Genomic DNA, 13,923 nt, shown 5'->3' with positions numbered 1-13,923 from the left:
GCCCACAAGCCTTCACCTTCGTCTCCCTTTCCCAGTAGACAGATGCTTCTCCTCCAAATCAAAGAGCTGGTGATTCCCTTACCAATTTAGAGAATAGCAATCTACTAGTTCAAGTGTTTCGCCTTCGCCAGCTTCTGTCACTGAGTAAAACTCAATGCTTTCACAGAATTTTTTTTTTTACTATACCCATCTTAAAATATCTGTTTTCCAATACTTTACCTAGATCAAAGATAAGAATGTTTCTTTAAAGGGTACTTAAGCTATCTCCCATTTTATTTTAGTATTTTTGCAAAATATATCAGATTAAAAATGTAAATTAGGTTATGTGTCATTGGCTTGTACTTCCATTTAATTCACATTTTGAATTTTAATCATTGATAAAATGTTATCTTTTAGTCTAATGTTATAAACTCATGATGGTTTACACATATTAATACCGATTAGTGTTGATTGGGGTTAAAAGCATGAATTTTTGATGCACCTCTCCACTTTAACTTCATCAAGTATTTGCCAAATAGTCTCCTTAAAACTGACATTCAAAACTTGGAGTCCTGTTTTCAGTACTGTTATCATCTATCATTATACTCTCTCTTGAGGTGACCTCATCCAGAGCTTTAAATACCAATATTGCTCATGATTCCCGATTCTGAATATTCAGTCCTATCTTGTTCTCTGAGTTCCAAACTCATATACCTGGCAGCTACTTGGCCTCATATATCATCATTTTAAACGGTCTAAAACAGAACCTTTATATCTCCAAACAAACACTCCTGCTCCACCTCCATGCCCACAACACCCAATATTCCCACTTTCAGTAAAAAGCACCACAATTACATTTGTTATGCGAGATGTGTAGGTCAATCCCTCAGCCAGTCCTAGGCTTTCTGATCCTCAATTGTCTCAAGTTCATCCCTTCCCGTCTGTTGTTATTATACGTGTCTGTCTCGTATTATCTCATGTTCAGAATAACAGAAGAGCATCCTGTCTCCCATTTCCTCTCGTTTCCCTCTCATCTATTCTCTACTCAGCAATGAGTGTATCTTGAAACAGTCAGGAGAGACCATGAACTCTGTTTAAAATGCTCCAGTGGGTTTACATTGCTCTTTGAAAGAAATCCGGTGCCACTGCAAATGCCCAGTGCCATCTACTGCATGCACTCTCTCTCTCAGACTGCACTCTAGCCACCCCAGACTCCTGTCACATCTAGAACATTCCAAGCTCTTTCAAAACTGGCAGCTTTGCACATTTGGTTTCTCTGGCTTAGAATGGTTCCCCTCTCTTTGCATGCTGGCTCCTGGTCATCCTTTCAGACTCAGCTTCCAATTTCTGGGTAGTCTTCCTGGCCACCCCATCTAAGAAGATCCCTCCCACCTTCTTTGAGTGTATTATACTTTCATCTTCTTAGTGGCACTTGACAATATTTGCAATTAGATAATTTTTGTGTATATATTTACTGACAGCCCTTCTGCCTTCAGATATAAACTGTGTAAGAACAGATATGCATCTGAGAAGCTCACACCTGCACAGCCAGTGCTCAGGGATTCTGAATATTTGTTGAATGTTGTTGGTTATTTCAAGTACAGGAGGCACAGAACACAGTAAAGAGAGTGCAGACTCAGATCTGAATTCTGGTTCCATCATTTTCCAGCTGTATCATCTTGGGCATATTACTTAAACTCTCTTTGCCTCAATTTCTGAATCTCTAAAATGAGTGGTTGTGAGAACTACATGATTTCATAAATATAAAGTACCTAGTACAATGACTGGCATATAAAATCACTCAAAGTTTAGCTATTAATTTATGCATTATTTTTTTTCTCTTAACATTCACTGAGTGCTCACCTTTTGCAGGATATGGTAGAAGATTCCATGAGAAAATCAGAGTCTTTGCTGTTTGTGGACTTAAAATCCAGTAAAAGAAATAAACAGCACATACACAGAGATAAATGCAAAGAAGTATGTGATTAGTGTCTTATAAAAATAAAAAACCCAAGATCTGTATTAGTTTGCTAGGGCTACCATAACAACGTACCACCAATTGAGTGGCTTAAACCACTGGAATTTACTCTTATGGTTCTGGAGACCAGAAGTCTAATATCAAGGTGTTGGCAGGGTTGGTCCCTTCCAGGGCTGTGAGAGAGAATCTGTTCCAGGTCTCTCCCTTAGCCCCCGTGGTTTGCTGGCAACCTTTGCTTTTCCTTGGCTTGCAGAAGCATCACTCTGATCTCTGCCTCCACCTTCCCATTGTGGTCTTCCTGCGTACAAACTGCATATCTAAGTCTCCCCTTTGCATAAGGACACCAGTCAGATTGGACTAGGGGCCCACCCCACCCCAATATAACCTCACTTTAACCTAACCAATTACACCTGCAATGACCCTTTTTCCAAATAAAGCCAGATTTAGAGTTATTAGGGGTTAGGACTTCAACATAAGAATTGGGGGGGAGGGGTCACAATTCAACCTGCAATAAGACCACAAGAATATAATAATTCCCAGGCACATTCAATACTCTGAATGTACACTTAAGTAACAAGAGAGCTGTAAATGGATCTGGATTTGTAGAATATTATAAGGATTTCAACACCAATCACATTATGACTAAACTCTCATTATTGGCCATAATTTTAATTTCCCTAGCCTTTTCTGAGTTTCATGAGAAGAACCAGGACATTTAAATACACTAGAAAAGAATGGAAATAAAATGATTAAGAATCATATTGCACAGGAGAAGAGTAAGAGCTATTAAAATTAAAAACATGTTAAAGCAAAAGTGTCAATATATCTACATAGCAAAAGAAATGGATTTCTGTATCCACTGCCAAATATCGATGACAGGTGAGTGGTGCATTTCCTAAAACTTACTTTAAAAACATGTTACCACAAGTCCATCACCATCATTCACAAACCCGCCAACACTTTATCTCAGCATTCTAGTGTCACAAGTGGTCACAAGATTGTTTGAATACTGTACAGAGACAAAGTTAAGTCAACTTGATTTTCATTGTGAGAAAAAACAACTACTAGTTTTCTTTAATTTGAGAGGATGTTCTCTGAAACAAAAACGTATCAATGTCAATGTGTTAAAAGCTGCTTGTTTTCTATAAATCTTTTAAAGGTTTCTGTTATTGTAGAATGTGAAGTGAGAGTTTTTAATTTTGTTGCACTGATTATTAGTTCTAATAGGAATATGGTTATCACCTTTCCATGAAGTGATGCAAGATAAAATAAAGCTCCCTGGAAAAAACAATATTCAGGGACAAAATTTTGTTGACAGTGTCTTAGAGTCTGACCTCCGTGAGGTCAAGATGACTAAAGCTCTGTGGGAACAATCTCTAACAACCTCAGTTCAATACTTCACTGAGACCACTGTAAGAAAACTACTCTGAAATGACACTGGAGTACATTTTAGACCTTAAAAACATGCAATTAAGACTCATTTAAATGTGGCAGCTAAAACTAACTTCCTAAAAGCATATGATCAGGTGTTTCTTTTTACTTCTAGATTACACATATATGATAATAGAATTACACATTATTCTAAAACAAGCAAAATAAAAAGTATCCTTACAAAAATATATTCAAAAGTTCTTGGATGACTCAATGAATCTGTTACACAGTGATGAATTGCAAAAGATTTCCTTTGCACAGTTTTCTATGGGCATGCATTCATGCTTTTCACTTTCTCTTTAAATTCATCCAGCAGAATTAAGAACGTGAATGTAAAATCTGGGGAAAACACGCTAATTTGCCTACGGGTAGAAGCATGCAGAAAAAGCATTGATGGGAGGTGGCCAGAGCAGTGTAATGAAGAATGTGGAAAGGAGGCCTAGACTGCAAACCAAAGCTCATCCAATGCACTAGCCCCCAAATGATAACTTCTCTCCAATTACATTTGCCAATCTGATGGTTCACTCTGGAGGGTGCTTTGGATGAAAAGTGAATGAAATAATAAAAACCTTTTGTTTGTTTAACTCTGGGAAGAAGCCAATGTGCCACCTTTTAATGACCTTCACAGGCATTCCTTGTCATTAACATGTATTGTCTTCAGCAAACGCCTTCTGTGAGTGCCATTCTCAACGCCCACACTTATTTACAACTTCCTTCTTCCAACAGTTTGTAGGAGCAGAAAAAAACACCAATGAGGGGAAAAAGACAACTGGTTTCAATGGAAAGAACACTAGGTCTGCGAGCCCTACCCAGTGGTAAGCTAGGGCAGGCGCTACTGGATCAGAGAGTCAGTTAAATTTTTAGGAACTTGTAAGCCAGTTCATAAACACATCCATTATTAAAAATTAAATATTATAAACTGAAATTTAAGTAAATCATATTAAAAACAGATGTACTAAATATTTAAAACATATCCCTTCCTAATTATTTTACCGTGTTTTACTTTATGCTTTTGAGGTTATTTGTGCCGATCTTATCTGTATACTAGGTGATGGTGTAACAGTGTACTTCAACTTGGCCAAGGTGAGAGTGTTTACACCAAAGAAATTGGCAAATGCTAAAAATCAGGGTGTGACATTGTTTTGTTGACTGTCTACACTTCAGAAAACAATGAAGACTTTCTAATAATGACTATTAAACCTAAAATGCATCATAACATTATTGGCAATAGCACACACACAAAAATGAGTAAATCATTTTCCAGTATTTGAAAACTTACTCAATTTGGCAAAGAATCTGCTCTGGTACCGGAGAAGGTCATAAAGAGGATGTGACCTCCAGTTGACTCTTGAGCAGCAGCACCAGGACAATCAGAGGCTCCTCACCCTCTCTTGTCTCTGTAATGTACATTCTGCCCACTGTTTTCACAGTAGGAGCCATTTCAAGGACAAAGCCTTGAGAGAGCAATATATTGCTGAGACCATCTGGATGGTATATGTGCCTGGGCCCCATTAAGGCCTCTATATGAACTTTAAAGATTCTGGCACGGGAAGGGGTGTTCAGAAATCAACTCATCTTACAGCTGCCCAAGTATAAGCTTCTATGTAACTTCTCTTGCTTACTGGACATGCCGCCTGCCAACCTGAGTGGTCTGCCTCTTTTTTCAGTCTCTCCTTGCCCTCTCTGAAGTTTCAGATTTCACCAGGGGAAGTTTCCAAGGTTGCAAACCACTGTCCTGTCATTGATAGGGTGAGGTTCCAATGTTGGCTTCCTTGTTTCACATTCCTGTTACTCTTCAAAGTAAATAAACGTATTCACCAGCATTCATGTCAGAACTACAGAACCAAGAGCTAGTTCATCCAAGTCAACAAAAGGATTCTGCCAGCATTAACTGGCTACGTAGGATTTACAATTAAGAGCATTATATATTTTATTATTGTCACATGAGTACTACACATCCTTTATATATATATAATATGTATAATGTACTACATAATAATGTAATCTACACGTACTGTTTTGTTTTATATCCAGTTATGAAGTGTTTACTATCCCCTCACTATCTCTACCATACAAAAACTAGTTATTTGGAGAAGTTTTTAACTCTATGAGTATCACCTTTCTCATCTGTCAACTAGGGACTGGGCACCTTCCTCAGAGGATAATTTTAGGAGTAAAATGAAACAGTGTTTATGCAAAAACCTTATATGGATTGCAAATGTTAATTACTATCATAAATTCTGCCAATGTGTTCCACCTCCCAATATGAGCCCTCCCAAGGACTTGCAGGATTTGCAAAGATGAACAACGCTTGATCCTTGGTTACTTACAATCTAATGATGAGAGACACGTGTGTATCACAGCATAATTTAAGGGCGCTTTTTCCTCTGTTCTAACAGAGGAAAAAGCAAAGTTCTAAGCAATTTCAGAAAAAGAAGTGATTGATTTTGCCTGGAGGACCAGGAAAGATTTCACAGGAAAAGTGGAATTCTAAGATAAGCTTTGAAGAGTAAGACACATTTGTAGCAACAAAGACAGTGTGTGTGGAAAGTGGGGGCATTTCAGGCTGAAAGATGAAATCCCAGACACATTTTCATCGAAAATATTACAATACTAACTAAATTCGTCATAATTAAATTGATAAATACACTATATTAAAAATCCATGTATTAAAAACTCCTTGTAAAATGGAAAGAATTACATCATTATAGATTATACGACTTAACGTGTCTATGTACAATTTTGCATATTCAAAGACTGACTAAATATGTATTCAGTTTTTCCAACTTATAAGCCATGTCCGCTTCTCATAACCAAAGTATAAATTATCCTCTGGCCTTTTCTTTAAAAAAGAAAACAGTCATGTTCAAGTGAGTTTTAAAATTATTTTTTCAAGAAAAATCTATAAAATATGTCCTATATAACAGGACAGAAGAAACTGTCCCTTAGATGTAAAGAAAAGTAGCCAATGATTCCAGATCTATAAATACATAAATTATGCACATGCTAAGTAAACAGTGAAGAGTGCATCTAATTTGAGGTTTTTAGGGCAGATCTGACCACTGAGGCAAGGGAAAGGCGAAACCTTTTACAACATCCATGACACAAGAACTATTAAAAGAAGAGCATAATTTTATCCCTCAGTTAATGAGTCTTGCAAGGACTGACATTAAAGTTCACTGAAAAGTGGTTTCCTCTTGCTAGTCAAAAAATGCTTGTGACTAAGAAACAAACACCACTTTGAAGAAAGCTTGGCAGGGCATCTACAGAGTCTGTCTTATGTGTAATGAAAGGGAGATGTCTATTAATCTCTCGCACACAAAAGTCTGACACACAAGGTCCGTGGCCTTGACCTCAAGTGACAACGGGATAGACCACAGGGCCAGTCTAGGTCCCACTAGGACATATGTTAAGAAAAGCATTCGCTCCACCCTGGAAGCCCTTTTACTCTCCTCCAGGCGCCTCGCCGCCGGAGCCTTTCTCTCTGTTCTCTCCCTAGTGACAGCTGTCAGTCTGTCGCTTTCTGAACCTGCAGCATTTCAGCAAAATCTAAAAGGAAATCGGAAGGGCAGGGGCTGAATTACTTGAACAACACAGCCAGGCCTCCTTTCTGGAGACCCTGGCGTCCTCGGGCACCACTTTGCAACCTGATGAAGGTAAGAACCACCTCGCTCCCAACTAAGAGTTGCAGCCGCTCCCGCGCCTTCAGGACCCGGGCATTCGCAGGCACCTTTCCACTAGCCAACGTCACCGCGAATATCCCAAAAGAAAGAGCCCGCGAGCCCCCCAAGAAACTTCGGCAGGGATGCGGCGGGTGCTAACGCCAGTTGTGCATCCCCGGAGCCTCGGCGGAAGCCACCGGACCTCGTGGCGACACCCGGCGGGGGCGCGGCGAACCCCAACGCGCGGGACCAAAAGGGCAACCGCGCCCTCCCTCGGGGCAGGCGCAACGGAGCGAGTGCCCGCAGCGGGAGGGCAGTGCGGGACGGAGCGGCGGGGCGCGTGGGGGCGCGTGGGGGCGCGTGGGGGCCGGCGCCCGCCCGCCCCGCGCCCCGAGCTGCGGCTCCGGGGAGGGAGCGGGGAGACGGGCGAGGGCTTGGCGCGCGGGGCACTCACCAGCTGCAGCGCGCAGAGGCAGATGAGCGAGCAGCGCCCGGTGCAGCAGCCCATGGTGCCGGCGGCGTCCGAGCGGCGCGCGCGGCCGGGGATCCGCGTCTTCCAGCGCCGCCGCCTCCCGGCTCCCGAGCAGCCCCCGCCCGGGGCTCGCCGGCCGGCCCAGGCTCGGGCTCGCCCTCCCGGCGGCCGCGGCTCGCCGCCCCCGCGTCTGGGCTCGCGCGCCGCCTTTGTTAGTTTCCCGGGCGGGCAGAGGTCAGGACGGCGCGCGCGACCCGAGCGTCTGGCGGGGGTCCCTGCGTCCCTCCGTGCGGGCCCGCTGCTTGGGGAGGGGGAGCCGCGCGCGCGGGCGGGGCGGGGGGCGGGCGGGAGGCTACAGATGGTGAGTGGGTGGAAGTCTGTTTAGGGGAGGGGAGTGTGCAGGCGGTGGGCGTCTGAAAAGTGGAGTGGGCTGTCTGCGCAGGGAAGTGTGTGCGTGAGCGTGCGAGTGTGGTGGGCGGGAGGGACGGCAGGGAGTGCCCCTGAAGGGGGTCGCCTGTGTCCCCAGGAGTCTCGGGGAGAGCAAGGGGGAGAGGGAGTGAGAATGGAGGGATTAAGAAAAAACAACTCAGACGCAGACCACAGTGGGGTGACTACCAGAGGGAAGGGGTGGGGCGAGGGGGGCGAATGGTGCCGGCAGGAGACTTGACTTGGGCTGGTGAGCACACAATACAGTCTACAGACGATGTGTTATGGAATTGCACACCTGAAACCTGTATGACTTTATTAACCAATGTCACCCCGATAAATTCAATAAAAAAAAAGAAAATGATCGTGAATGAGAGCAGCGCGCCTGGTGGGGATGGGGACCCGCGGCGGCCGGGGGAACTGGGGAGACCCGGGCTGGGCTTTCTCGCCGGGGGTGTTCTGGGGGTTGGGAGGAAGGTCCGAGGAACGCGCCAGGGAGGGGGCCGGGTGTTGCTGAGCTGCCCCAGAGGCGGAGAGGGCGGGAGGCGGGACGGCTTGGTGTCCGGGGACGCAGGGCAGCCCGAGGCGCGCGGGAGGGCGCTTTGCGGGCGAGTCTGGGCCGCGGGCCGGGCGCAGCTGCGGGGCTGGCGGCCGGGCGGCTCCTCCGCAGCCGGGCGCCCCGAGGGCGCCCCCGCTGGCGCCCGGGAGGGAAAGTTGGACCGGGGGCCGGTGGAGGGGCGTTGCGGCAGCGCTGCGCCGGCTCGGCTCGGAGCGCGGGGGAACGAGAGCCCCGCGCCCGGACCTGGCTGCGGGTCTCAGCTAACAGGCTCTTTGAAATTGCCCCCGGGCGTCAAAGAAGAAAAGGCGAGAAAGAAGAGGATTCGTGGCTTTTTGGACGAATGGAAACCGTTTCCAGGATGAGTGCGGATAAATATGATTTTTTCCCAGAGGGAATTAAATTGTTTGAAAAGGGCTCGGAAATAAGACCTGGTCTCGGACGGTGAGCAGAGCGGCGGAGTTCTGCAGCCGCTGACCTTTCCTCAGGGCCCCGCGTCAGATTTCCTGGGTTAGTCGTGGTACTTGGTGGAACTAAGCGAGTAGCTGGAGCCCTGGAGCAGCAGGGCCCAGCCCCGGCCACTGGCCTCGGGAGGGCTTCTCCAGAACTTGGCGCGGAAACCGCGCCTCTCCGGGGCCCTTAGCGGTGGGGCGGTAAGAGAAGGCCAGAGATCTCTGCGTTTCGAAAACAATCTCTCTTTACATGGAAACTCGGCTCAAGCCATTCTTCAGGAGTTCTGTTTTTATTTGTTTTACAGTTAATGGGCTTTTTCTGAACTGTTTCTTCAAGTCTGATGTTTATAACAGCACAGTTCTCAGGAAAGCCCCTGCGGGACATCTCTGAAATCCTGGCAGGGACACGCATGTCATCTCAGGGTTCGGGTCAATAAAAGGAGCCAGGACATTCATTGTTTAGGTTCTACCTCTGTCCATTACCTGGGAGAGGGGGGAAATGGAGTCAGACGCCTTTTTTTTTTTTTTTTTTTTTTTACCCAGCCTGTAAGGAATCAGTGACCAAGGATTATGAGGGCATGCTTCTCTTATACATAAGAGCATAACCATCACCATTCACGATGGAAAACGTGGACCCCAGCAAATAAGTTGAGCCTGTAGGAAAGGACAGTGCAGAAAGTCTGAGGCCACAGGCCCGTCTGAAAGCTGAAGAGGGAAAGGACATGAGCGAGAGGATCTACAACTTTCAGAAACTGGTGCAGCCTCTTGATCCCCAGAGATGGTGATGAATTCTGGTAATTAGCGTAATGACCCTCCCTGCCCTCTACATTATATATGTTTACCCCAATATACTTTTCTTTCATCATTTTATTTATTTACTTTGGGAGAGCAGAATCTTGCAGCTAACATGCAGTGGGTCCTTGCCAGACACCAGTCTCAGTGCTCTTTGTGTATTCACTTTATTTAATCCTCACAGCAGCCTATAAACTGGGTGCTGTGAGCATTCCCAGAGGAAGGTGTGGAAACGGGAACAGGGACTTGATGGCTGTTAAATGGGTGGAGGGAAAATACAAAGCCAGGCAATCTGACTCCAGAGCTCCTGGCTTAACACCTTCACCTTGCTGCCTCTGTGGTTCAGGACCCCGGTTAACACCTAACACCCCACCCTGCTCCACGGGGAGGACCCCGGTTAACACCTAACACCCCACCCGACTGCTCCACGGGGAGGACCCCGTTAACACCTAACACCCCACCCGACTGCTCCACGGGGAGGACCCCGTTAACACCTAACACTCCACCCGACTGCTCCACGGGGAGGACCCCGTTAACACCTAACACCCCACCTGACTGCTCCACGGGGAGGACCCGGGTTAACACCTAACACCCCACCCGACTGCTCCACGGGGAGGACCCCGTTAACACCTAACACCCCACCCGACTGCTCCACGGGGAGGACCCCGGTTAACACCTAACACCCCACCCGACTGCTCCACGGGGAGGACCCGGGTTAACACCTAACACCCCACCCGACTGCTCCACGGGGAGGACCCGGGTTAACACCTAACACTCCACCCGACTGCTCCACGGGGAGGACCCCGTTAACACCTAACACCCCACCTGACTGCTCCACGGGGAGGACCCCGTTAACACCTAACACTCCACCTGACTGCTCCACGGGGAGGACCCCGGTTAACACCTAACACTCCACCCCACTGCTCCACGGGGAGGGGGTAGTAACCTGCCTCGGTCCCTCCTCCAGAGTCCGTGCCACGAGTGTTGTGATTTCAGGCATTGAGGAAGGTCCTCCTGTACCTTTCCCTTTCCCACTGCCCCCTCTACTGCTAGACCCAGGTTGCAGTCTCTTCCTTGAATGATTTGTCAGTTGAAAATGCATTTGACTTTTCAAAGAGAGAAAGAGGGGAGGAGCAAAGATGACACAACCCTAGTGACGAGTCTGGACGTGGTATGAAGCTACCTTCATTGGTCCCTGCAATCTCTTATTCTCATTTTCTAAATCAAACTGCATCCAGAACTAAAAATCTTCATCCCTTCCCTTTTTGTTCCCTTCCCTCCTCCACCCTGCCCTCAAGTATTTCTTAGTGGCTTCATTTCTCTATCATGTGATGGATCATGCTGGTTGCTAGGTTTGCAAAGGTGAATGAATGACTTCCTCCCCTCCGGGGTTGGAGGTGGGAAGGGAGAGCAGCCGCCTGTGCGAAGTGGAACCCTCTCTGAAAGAGGTTGGCACCAAGTGTTGTCACTGATTTATCTTCCTGGGAGGGTATAAGGGAAGGTTCAAAAGAGGATGACCTATCTTGTGGGGAGAGAAGAAGAAAAGAGTAGAAAATGACAGAGCAATGGAAAGGATGGGGTCAAGGAAGGGTTTGGAAAAGTTGATTAAGGAGGAAATAATAATATAAGTAGAACAGCCAATCGATGTATAGTTGTGTGGTAGGGAGTTAGACAGACATGAGCAAAGCAAGGACCAGGGGAAAAGCCCCCAGGTGCCAGCAATGAGCAAAGCTGGGGAAACGAGAACCTTGCCCCGAGGGTAACCTTTCCTCCTTAGCAAATCCCTGGCCATGCAGTTTGGACCCCCTGACCTTTCTTCCCAAGAGATAACATCTAGGCCTCAGTTGTGTTCCAGCTCCAGGCCCAGAAAAGCAGCAAAACCTGCCTGGTGATGCCAGGACCAGCTGCATGGACTGAACACCGCTGCACTGGCACAGACCAATCAGTGACAGGGAGACCACAACCCTGAAAGGACACTCCTTGTAAATTGCTAAATAGTCTATTCACACCATCCCCTGGGACTTCCCCTAAAATCCCCACCCTTAAAAGCCCATAGGATGGAGGACACAGCTTACTCTCCCTCTCCAGAGAACACCAGCGCCTTTTCCCTTCCCCACCGCCCCACTCCCGGGATCTTACCCTCACCCTTACCCTTCTCTCTCAAGCTCCAAGGGCTCCTTTTGCCTCTGTAACTTGTTTCCTGGGCCCATTTCTTCTACCACTCCCTTCTTCTACCTCTGTGGCTTTCTAAATAAATTTCTCTTACCGTTGGAGTCTTGGCTCTGAATTCTTTCCTAGCCAGAACTCAAGTACTGAGGTTGCTGAACCCAGGCCCAGCCTGACTCCACAGGTCTAACACCTGGTGCTGCGGTTCTCATGCCACCAACAGCTGGTTATGCCACTTCCTAACCATAGAATCTCAGGCAAGTCACTTGGCTTCCCTGTGAGTCCTTGTTTACCTATGTGAAGTATCTGATGATATGACTTGCCCGTAGGACTAAATCTAACATTTGTTCTTTATTCCTCAGCTACATGTCTTGCACCCTCACCTCCTGCAGATCTGAGCCTCATGTCAAGTGCCACAGAGACCTTCACTGACCGTGACATCTGAGCATGAGCCCAGTCACTCTATTGTTTTCTCATTTAAGACATTGATTTGTTTGCTTTAAATGTCCTGTGTCCTCACTTAATATACTCAATACTTCTTGAATGAAGGAAGTTAATGTTTGCATATTTTCGCATAATACTTCACACAGTGTATATATATGTATACATACATGTAGAATATATTCAACATGTATGTATACACATGCACACAGACCCTAATGACATTCAAGTCTATGTTTTTTTCTCTGTCTTTTTTATTTATCAGTTTCTTTGTAAAAATCCTTTTGAGGAACTTCAGTCTTGTCTTCCTTAAAGTTGAGGAAGAAGCTAATTATACCAGCGATTTTCAACCTTTTTCTTCTCATAGCAGCTATAAACTCATAATTACTAAAATTGTGCTGCACCAAAAAATATATTTTCTGCAGATCTGACAAAAAAATAGGTATAATTTTGATTGATTTACAATAACAATAATAGTAATAACCTAGCCTTTTTACTCCAAAGTAACTTTTTAAAAAATCAGGTGCTTTACTTGTATATAAGGATTTCTGGTACCAAGAATTAACCAACCAGATGCAATCTTATGTTAATGTAAGAAATCATTGAAACCTGTGAAGAATTTTTTTGAGTTTATTTGAGCCAAACTGTCAACAATTGCTGGGAAGACAATACCTCAACGGATTGAGATAATGCTCTGGAGAAAGGCAGTTTTGCACCTTGTTTTATACATTACAATCAAAGTAAAGAGAATACATTTTTCTTCCCCCCCTCCTTTTTAAACAGAAAATTTTTTTAAAATAATAAAATAAAATAACAAAACCATTTTTATCCATTACAGTTCCATTTGTAGAGAAAATATCTCTTTAGATGATGAAGCTTTACACCAGAGTTCCTCACATCTGTCTGGGTCAAGGGTCAGTCCTACATTATTACATAATGCTTATGTAGGATATTAACATTAAAAAGGGTATATGGGGTCTCTGTAATTCACTTTGGCACCTTTCTTAAGTCTAAGATTATTTTAAAATAAGTAGTTCAAAATAACATATGCAGTACTGACCAGGTTGGCTATGGGCTAACGTACATTAGTGCAGGATGATACAAAACAAACTGTTTTTAAGTCATATATGAATGATGGATTTTTCATTTGTCAGTGGTATTTTAATATGCATAGAAAACCTCCTAAATTATATCAATGCACATTTGTGTTTTTTTTAATCAGTGACACAAACTCACATTTCACAGTGAACATGCCGCTGCTTTTTCCCATGCATTTATTCCAGAAATCTAGAGAAGTTTAAACAACCATCAAAGGTAGTACAACCATGTAATTTCCCTTTATATTTCTGAATGGGAAAATAAGGAAATGAAATTGCTAGTGAGAAGATGGGCAGTCATTTGTAAACGTCACTGTGATATTCTGAGGTGTCTTGAAAACTAGAAGCGGCACTCGAGGCCAAAAAAAAATGGATTCCCTTTGCATTTACTGGATCCCAAATGTGCCCTCAGTAAGGCCATGGTCTCACCTGGAAAAAAATGCAACTCACCACAAGAGAGCACATGGTATG

General features: G+C 45.1%; 1 protein-coding gene across 4 annotated transcripts in view; it reads right to left on the bottom strand.

Moving 5' to 3' along the window:
• NKAIN3 (sodium/potassium transporting ATPase interacting 3) overlaps positions 1 to 7,594 on the bottom strand; it is a 358,537-nt gene extending 350,943 nt beyond the window's left edge. For all 4 annotated transcript variants that reach the window (XM_087825397.1, XM_087825400.1, XM_087825398.1 and 1 more), the window contains exon 1: positions 7,505 to 7,594. In XM_087825397.1, coding sequence (XP_087681523.1) covers positions 7,505 to 7,558 — 54 coding nt within the window. In that variant the 5' untranslated portion in view covers positions 7,559 to 7,594. The remainder of the gene's footprint in view (positions 1 to 7,504) is intronic.
• Between the last annotated feature and the right edge of the window lie 6,329 nt (positions 7,595 to 13,923).

Source organism: Miniopterus natalensis, chromosome 16 (genome assembly GCF_054644295.1).
Source record: "Miniopterus natalensis isolate mMinNat1 chromosome 16, mMinNat1.hap1, whole genome shotgun sequence".
NCBI classification, from domain to species: Eukaryota; Metazoa; Chordata; class Mammalia; order Chiroptera; family Miniopteridae; genus Miniopterus; species Miniopterus natalensis.
The sequence above is the reverse complement of the archived record's forward strand: the minus strand, read 5'-3'. Positions and strand labels throughout refer to the sequence as shown.